This window comes from Oncorhynchus clarkii, chromosome 12, assembly GCF_045791955.1.
Source record: "Oncorhynchus clarkii lewisi isolate Uvic-CL-2024 chromosome 12, UVic_Ocla_1.0, whole genome shotgun sequence".
NCBI lineage: Eukaryota > Metazoa > Chordata > Actinopteri > Salmoniformes > Salmonidae > Oncorhynchus > Oncorhynchus clarkii.
The window spans coordinates 102,915,282-102,924,701 of record NC_092158.1 but is presented as its reverse complement, the minus strand read 5'-3'; the positions used below and the strand labels follow the sequence as shown (position 1 = coordinate 102,924,701).

General features: G+C 47.5%; 1 protein-coding gene across 1 annotated transcript; it reads left to right on the top strand.

Moving 5' to 3' along the window:
• Positions 1–1,686: 1,686 nt before the first annotated feature.
• On the top strand, positions 1,687–3,819 carry LOC139422633 (uncharacterized). Its single transcript, XM_071173780.1, has 4 exons — positions 1,687–1,923; positions 2,169–2,330; positions 3,399–3,600; positions 3,707–3,819. The coding sequence occupies exons 1-4, from the start codon at positions 1,687–1,689 to the stop codon at positions 3,817–3,819; spliced, it is 714 nt and encodes a 237-aa protein (XP_071029881.1).
• Positions 3,820–9,420: the final 5,601 nt, after the last annotated feature.

Genomic DNA, 9,420 nt, shown 5'->3' with positions numbered 1-9,420 from the left:
TGAGTACTTTCAGAATGCACTGTATGCATTATGTTTATAAATTACATTTAGTCTACTTGAGGCTTAAGTATTGAGACGCATAGCCGCAGGAAGTAGGGTTGCTGAAGCACCCCGAGAAATCGTAATAATAATAATAATAAACATATATATATATATATATATTCTATATAAAAATCTTCCTCACAAAAGTAGCACACTGGACCTTTACTAGTCCTGTATGAACGGACCGATATAGCCATCTGTAGCGAGGGCAAATTACTGCATCTTGTTATTATATTTAGCTACCTGTTTTTTGTTATAAATACGAGTTTAATCATATATTCTCAATTTACGCAAGGTTACTACTAATAGGCTATTTTTGCCTTTCTGCAAAGCAATAGATCTACTTCAACCACTGGAAACTGCACACGCAGGATCCGTCTAAAGTTCACGGGAGGATGAGCACGTCAAGTTCAGTTTTTATAAATGACTCGTGTGTGAAAACTGGCGCACTGATGTTTTGGGAGATATTTTGTGGGTATACAACGTTTCTAAATGAGTCACCTGCGTCTCAATATGACTGACTCCAAGCTACAAATAATAATAATAATACAAACAAAAACAACCCAGAGCCACTCAGGCACGAAAATACCGTGATGCTAAAAAATTGGTCTCGCCTGTCTTGTAATTCTATATCTATGTTGTTGCTAGAATTGTTTACTTGTATCCATAACAACAGAAGTTCAACAATGATTTAGAACGTCCGATATTGTGCTTCTTGGCTGGAGTTTGGGTAAGTACAAAACATTACCGAGAAGAAGAAGGTCTTTATTAGTTACTGTATGAAGCTATGCCATTACGTTTTCTTCACATGATAACATTTGGTTTAATAAATAATGTCCTTATAACGGCGTGTCTTATAATAAAATGAAGGATTTTATGTTTGTCAACAATGGTGGGGACTGTGTTTAGGCTTCAAATAGAAAATAAAATTAATAATCACATTATTCTTTATTGCATTGCGATTTATTTCATGAAAATGTCGGGCTGTTACTGTACAGACAACCAGGTAGCCTGGGCCCTGGTCAAAAGTAGTGCACTATACAGGGAATAGGTTATCATTGGGCCCTGGTCAATAGTAGTGCACTATACAGGGAATAGGTTATCATTGGGCCCTGGTCAATAGTAGTGCACTATACAGGGAATAGGTTATCATTGGGCCCTGGTCAATAGTAGTGCACTATACAGGGAATAGGTTATCATTGGGCCCTGGTCAATAGTAGTGCACTATACAGGGAATAGGTTATCATTGGGCCCTGGTCAATAGTAGTGCACTATACAGGGAATAGGTTATCATTGGGCCCTGGTCAAAAGTAGTGCACTATACAGGGAATAGGTTATCATTGGGCTCTGGTCAAAAGTAGTGCACTATACAGGGAATAGGTTATCATTGGGCTCTGGCCAAAAGTAGTGCACTATATAGGGAATAGGTTATCATTGGGCTCTGGCCAAAAGTAGTGCACTATATAGGGAATAGGTTATCATTGGGCTCTGGCCAAAAGTAGTGCACTGTATAGGGAATAGGGTACGATTTGGGACTGAACCTCTGGCCAAAAGTAGTGCACTGTATAGGGAATAGGGTACGATTTGGGACTGAACCTTGATAGATAAATGATATGTTGTTTTCCAGGGGGACTGACCAGCAGTATGTCTAAGAACCGGGACACAGCTGTGGTGACAGTAGGCTTCGGCCAGGGTAGCAAGGTGGATAGTGTGCCCATGGGCAGCCGGATGACCCACATCCCAGAGAGCTTGACTGGGCAGCGGGGTCCAGGCAAACCCCAGTCTTCAGGCCCGAGGCATGGGCGTCTGATGCACCAGAGCACCCTGTCACTAGGGGACCCACAGGGATCTGGGACCAGCTACACGACCACACACACTCAGGTCAGGACTGTACCACAACCACACACACTCAGGTCAGGACTGTACCACTAGATGGTATTATAGAACTGTACCACAACCACACACACTCAGGACTGTACCACTAGATGGTATTATAGAACTGTACCTGTACCACACACACTCAGGACTGTACCACTAGATGGTATTATAGAACTGTACCTGTACCACACACACGTGTGTGTCTTTGGCATGACCTGTCCTGAGATCCTCTTCCTGGTTCTCTCCAGAGTTACTGTGGGCGGGAGGCCGACGGCCAACCTCTGGTCTTCTTTCCCCGAGATCCCGCCTACCCCTCCCAGCACACCAGTCAGCTGGACCTGAGTCACACATCCATCAGCCAATCACAGACACACAGCAGAGACATCCATAACCCCAAAGACATCATCCCGGTACGACCAAGTGTCATTCTGAATGGATGGATGAAGGACTGTCAGTTGAGCTTTATTTCATTCTGTGTTGTCTCAGTGCAACACGTACGTTCATGTCGTCACTATAATTGTCAGAGGCAGCTGTCTTCAGTACTCAATGTCACCAGTAGAGGGTGCTGTAACCTCAGAGGAAGGAAACCACTGAACAACTGAATAGAATGGAACAGCTCTATTCATCTCCCTCTTTCCCACACCTCTCCATTCTACCAACGAGGTCTTCCTCTACTCATATCCCCTGTATCTCCCTCTACTCATATCCCCTGTATCTCCCTCTACTCATATCCCCTGTATCTCCCTCTACTCATATCCCCTGTATCTCCCTCTACTCATATCCCCTGTATCTCCCTCTACTCATATCCCCTGTATCTCCCTCTACTCATATCCCCTGTATCTCCCTCTACTCATATCCCCTGTATCTCCCTCTACTCATATCCCCTGTATCTCCCTCTACTCATATCCCCTGTATCTCTCTCTACTCATATCCCCTGTATCTCTCTCTACTCATATCCCCTGTATCTTTCTATTTCGCACCCTGTTCTCCCTCGCTGTCCCTCTAAACCCCTATTCTTATTTTCTCTCTCTGGCCCCCTTCTCCTCTATACTTCTACCCCCCCTTCTATCCTTCTACTCTCTGGCCCCTCTTCTATCCCCCCCCCCCCCCCCTTCTCTATACTTCTACTCTCTCTGGCCCCTCTATCCTTCTGCACCTTCTCTCTCTCTGGCCCCTCTATCCATCTACCCCCTCTGCTATCCTTCTACCCCCTCTGCTATCCTTCTACCCCCTCTGCTATCCTTCTACCCCCTCTGCTATACTTCTACCCCGTCTGCTATCCTACTCTCTGGCCCCTCTTCTATCCTTCTACCCCCTCTATCTGGCCCCTCTTCTATCCTTCTACCCCCCCCCCCCCCTTCTCCTCTATACTTCTACCCCCCCCCCCCCCCTTCTCTATACTTCTACTCTCTCTGGCCCCTCTTCTATCCTTCTACCCCCTCTCTCTCTATCTCCCCCCTATATCTTTCTCCCTCCAGTTCAATGTTCTTCATAGGCTGGGTCAGAGTAATTGGTCTCGTAATCGCGAGGGCGTGGCCATGAGAGAGGTGACCAATCCCAAGGAGCCCACCCCCTACTGGACGACCTATCGCAGTGAGCACAGGAGTCCTAGCCCCTCTCCCTCACCACACGACCCCACTGGTAGACCCACACTGTGGCATCAACATGATATACTGACAGGTAATACACACTGTTTTCTTCTTTCTTAGATTTTCTCATGTAAACCCACAGTATCCTGTACGAACCACAGCTGTTTGTGTGTGTACATGCGTTGTATGCGTTTCAGGTGAGGCCAGGAGTCCAGCAGGTCCAGGTAACGCCAGGAGACAGTCTGGAGACAGAGTCCTGTGGGCAACACGACGCTGGGAGACAGACTGCTGCTCCCTCCGACTCTACTAAACACACAATTCAACTGTACGTGTACGTACACACACACACACACACACACACACACACAACCAACTCTGACCCAACTGAGTGCAGTTCAGTCCAACACCAGTGAAATACAACCAAAACCACCAGTCCACTAAGACTCCATCTAGTCAGAACAACTCCCTGCAATAAACACTTACTAATAAACCTGCTCCCTGAAGAGCACTGAACTAGCAGATCTGGGCTGAGTGGTACAGCACTGAACTGGGCTGAGTGGTACAGCACTGAACTGGCAGGTCTGGGCTGAGTGGTACAGCACTGAACTAGCAGATCTGGGCTGAGTGGTACAGCACTGAACTGGGCTGAGTGGTACAGCACTGAACTGGCAGATCTGGGCTGAGTGGTACAGCACTGAACTGGGCTGAGTGGTACAGCACTGAACTGGCAGGTCTGGGCTGAGTGGTACAGCACTGAACTGGCAGATCTGGGCTGAGTGGTACAGCACTGAACTGGCAGATCTGGGCTGAGTGGTACAGCACTGAACTGGCAGGTCTGGGCTGAGTGGTACAGCACTGAACTGGCAGGTCTGGGCTGAGTGGTACAGCACTGAACTGGCAGATCTGGGCTGAGTGGTCCAGCACTGAACTGGGCTGAGTGGTACAGCACTGAACTGGGCTGAGTGGTACAGCACTGAACTGGGCTGAGTGGTACAGCACTGAACTGGCAGGTCTGGGCTGAGTGGTACAGCACTGAACTGGCAGATCTGGGCTGAGTGGTACAGCACTGAACTGGCAGGTCTGGGCTGAGTGGTACAGCACTGAACTGGCAGATCTGGGCTGAGTGGTACAGCACTGAACTGGCAGATCTGGGCTGAGTGGTACAGCACTGAACTGGCAGGTCTGGGCTGAGTGGTACAGCACTGAACTGGCAGATCTGGGCTGAGTGGTACAGCACTGAACTGGGCTGAGTGGTACAGCACTGAACTGGCAGGTCTGGGCTGAGTGGTACAGCACTGAACTGGCAGGTCTGGGCTGAGTGGTACAGCACTGAACTGGGCTGAGTGGTACAGCACTGAACTGGCAGGTCTGGGCTGAGTGGTACAGCACTGAACTGGCAGATCTGGGCTGAGTGGTACAGCACTGAACTGGCAGGTCTGGGCTGAGTGGTACAGCACTGAACTGGCAGATCTGGGCTGAGTGGTACAGCACTGAACTGGGCTGAGTGGTACAGCACTGAACTGGCAGATCTGGGCTGAGTGGTACAGCACTGAACTGGCAGGTCTGGGCTGAGTGGTACAGCACTGAACTGGCAGGTCTGGGCTGAGTGGTACAGCACTGAACTGGGCTGAGTGGTACAGCACTGAACTGGCAGATCTGGGCTGAGTGGTACAGCACTGAACTGGCAGGTCTGGGCTGAGTGGTACAGCACTGAACTGGCAGATCTGGGCTGAGTGGTACAGCACTGAACTGGCAGGTCTGGGCTGAGTGGTACAGCACTGAACTGGGCTGAGTGGTACAGCACTGAACTGGCAGATCTGGGCTGAGTGGTACAGCACTGAACTGGCAGATCTGGGCTGAGTGGTACAGCACTGAACTGGCTCATCTGGGCTGAGTGTTACAGCACTGAACTGGCAGATCTGGGCTGAGTGGTACTGCACTGAACTGGCAGGTCTGGGCTGAGTGTTACAGCACTGAACTAGCAGATCTGGGCTGAGTGGTACAGCACTGAACTGGGCTGAGTGGTACAGCACTGAACTGGCTCATCTGGGCTGAGTGGTACAGCACTGAACTAGCAGATCTGGGCTGAGTGGTACAGCACTGAACTGGGCTGAGTGTTACAGCACTGAACTGGCTCATCTGGGCTGAGTGGTACAGCACTGAACTGGCAGATCTGGGCTGAGTGGTACAGCACTGAACTGGCAGATCTGGGCTGAGTGGTACAGCACTAAACTGGAGGGGCTTTTCACTGAATAAAATAACTAATTAATGGGAACTGTGTGAGAGAGAATGTGTACATAGGAGACTGAAAGGGTGTGTGTGTGTGTGTGTGTGTGTGTATGCAAATGAAAAGTATGTCCAGTGCCTTGAGTAGAACAGTACATCTACTATCTAACCACGTCTGTCTGACAGGACATTTAACATGGAGGGTTGGCCCTGGGGGGGGGACAGTCAGTACAGTCTCAACACCCCTCCCTCTCCTTCCCTAACGTCAACAACATTCAACACCCCTCCCTAACATCAACATTCAACACCCAATGGGTAAACTACGAAGCAGGATCAATGAGCGAGCCGCCATCCATGTTCATTTAAATCAGACTTTATTCATTGTTTTGTAGAGAACTCAAAACAGATGAAATGGAGGAGAGGAACAGCGAGATAGTAGGTAAAGAATATAAACACAGACAAGACAGAGAAATAAAGATAGGAAGAGGATTGGCGTATTTACAATCATCGGCCCCCCGACCAGAGAGAGAGAGAGACAGAAAGGACTCTAGCAGGTCCAGCCAACAGCGTTATTAGTAGATTTCATCAAGCGTTGGATTGTTCACCCACTAACAGGGAACGTGAGCTGGGTTTAGACTGTCGTGAGACAGGGACAGAGGGACAGATAAAGGACTAGCAGGTCCAGCTAGCAGCGTTATTAGTAACTAACAGGGAACGTGAGCTGGGTTTAGACTGTCGTGAGACAGGGATAGAGGAGGGACAGATAAAGGACTAGCAGGTCCAGCTAGCAGCGTTATTAGTAACTAACAGGGAACGTGAGCTGGGTTTAGACTGTCGTGAGACAGGGACAGAGGGACAGATAAAGGACTAGCAGGTCCAGCTAGCAGCGTTATTGGTAACTAACAGGGAACGTGAGCTGGGTTTAGACTGTCGTGAGACAGGGATAGAGGGACAGATAAAGGACTAGCAGGTCCAGCTAGCAGCGTAACAGGGGGACCAGTAAAGATCCCCTGGACTAGACAGGAAGGTCAGGGTAGGGGGCAGGTTACGCTGATCCTAGGTCTGTGTCTCTGAACCAGTGTCAGCTCACACCAGGGCGGTGCCTTAAATAGCACCCTATTCCCTAGATAGGCCCTGGTCACACTATAGGGGTAGTGCACTACATAGGGAATAGGGTGCCATTTCAGACCCAGAATTATATATTCCAAATGTCACCAGACTAGGCTCGAGTCCCAAATAACACCCTATTCCCTAGATAGTGCACTACTAGTGCACTACCAGGGCCTATAGGGGTAGGGCACTACATAGGGAATAGGGTGTCACGTGGGAGATGTCACCTAGGTCTGCTTCTCTACTCTAAACTCCAGTTTCTGCTACGGTTTCAGTGCAATCTTAAAAAAACAGACAGAAGCAGGAATCTGAAAGGTAAAAGAACGATGGCAGCAACAACAACAGCAGTGTCCCAGCCTCCTGAAACAATACTGACACTACCTACCATCAGTATGTCCATTAAACTACCCATCCTCTCTGGGAGATGGAGTTTGATTATATGTTGTATTGTGATGGTATTATATGTGTGGGGGGAGGGGATAATAATATTGCTAGAGGTTTCTGTTCAGTAGTCATTCCTCGGACTTCAAAAGTAATAATAAGTGACTGGTATCTTAAACACCTCCCTATAGGATCTAGAGACAGACACAGCTGGGGGCCACCTCCATGTGGGGGGTGGGGGTTCATATGTGTGTGTTGTAATGTTTCAGTGTGGTCTACTCGTGAGCTAAAGCCTTGACCGACGTGGCGACTGACTGCATGCGTGGGAGGATAGGTGGAAAAACACTTCCTGTTGAAAAACAAATGCCGCCAGGTGATTGGTTGGTTAGGTGACAGGTCAGAGGTCAAGGGGGGAGAGGGCGTGTGTAGAGTTGGTCTGAGCAGACTGAGGAAGTACTTCGTTGAAGCTCCTTTTCTTTTACGTTTGATCTACGGGTTTCTCATTTTCTTCTCTCTCGTTCGTCTCATCTCACAGATCCCCTCTTCTCCTCCTCCTTTCTTCCTACTCGTTCTTCTTCTCCTTCTGTTTCAGCAGTTTGTTGATCTCCCTCTTGGCCATGCCAGCGTACTTGCTTATGACGCCATGCTGGTTCAGACCAGGAAGCAGGAGCAGGAAACTCACTGGGAACAAAGGAAACAAGAGTCACTACAGTTGAAATCGGACGTTTACATACACCGTAGCCAAAAACACTTGAACTCAGTTTCACAATTCCTGACATTTAATCCTAGTAAGCATTTATTGTCTTAGTTAGGATCGCCACTTTATTTTAAGAATGTGAAATGTCAGAATAATTAGTAGAGAGAATTATTTATTTCAGCTTTAATTTCTTTCATTACATTCTCAGTGGGTCAGAAGTTTACATTCACTCAATTAGTATTTGGTAGCATTGCCTTTAAAATTGTTTAACTTGTGTCAAATGTTTCGGGTAGCCTTCCACAAGCTTCCCACAATAAGTTGGGTGAATTTTGGCCCATTCCTCCTGACAGAGCTGGTGTAACTGAGTCAGGTGTGTAGGCCTCCTTGCTCACACACACTTTTTCAGTTCTGCCCACAAATGTTCTATAGGATTGAGGTCAGGGCTTTGATGGCCACTTCAATACCTTGACTTTGTTGTCCTTAAGCCATTTTGCCACAACTTTGGAAGTATGCTTGGGGTCAATGTCCATTTGGAAGACCCATTTGCGACCAAGCTTTAACTTCCTGACTGATGTCTTGAGATGTTGCTTCAATATATCCACATAATTTCCCCTCGTGATGCCATCTATTTTGTTTCTGAGGTCTTGGCTGATTTCTTATGATTTTCCCATGATGTCAAGCAAAGAGGCACTGAGTTTTGAAGGTAGGCCTTGAAATACATCCACATGTACACCTCCAATTGACTCAAATTATGTCAATTAGCCTATCAGAAGCTTCTAAAGCCATGACATCATTTTCTGGAATTTTCCAAGCTGTTTAAAGGCAGTCAACTTAGTGTATGTAAACTTCTGACCCACTGGAATTGTGACACAGTGAATGATAAGTGAAATAATCTGTCTGTAAACAATTGTTGGAAAAATTACTTGTGTCATGCACAAATTTGATGTCCTAACCGACTTGCCAAAACTATAATTTGTTAACAAGAAATTTGTGGACTAACTAAACAGCATACTGCTTAACGGGCTGTTTTCATTAGTGCATTCTGTAGCAAAACGAGCCTCTCTTATTGGACAAGCTCAGGTCAGTCCCTCCACCACTGTGCAGCTCGGTTCCTAACGGGTCGATTAAAACAATCTACTCCACGTTTAGTGGAACAATGTCTCACCATATATATAAACAAGTCGGGATTCTGTAGGACAGTTTGTCTGGTGAACTGGGTAAAGAGACTAGGTCTGCCTCCCAAAGGGCACCCTATTCCCTATGTAGTGCACTACTTTTGACCAGAACCCTTTGGGGGTCCCCTAATAGGGACTGATCCTATGATGTATAACCCTTTCTCTTAGTGGTATTTTACAGTTGCAGGATGACAATGCACTGACTACTGAACAGCTGTCAGCTGGCTATGAGGCCTTGTGCTTGTCTGTTACAGCTACGCAGTCAGACCAATACAGTTGCAGGATGACAATGCACTGACTACTGAACAGCTGTCAGCTGGCT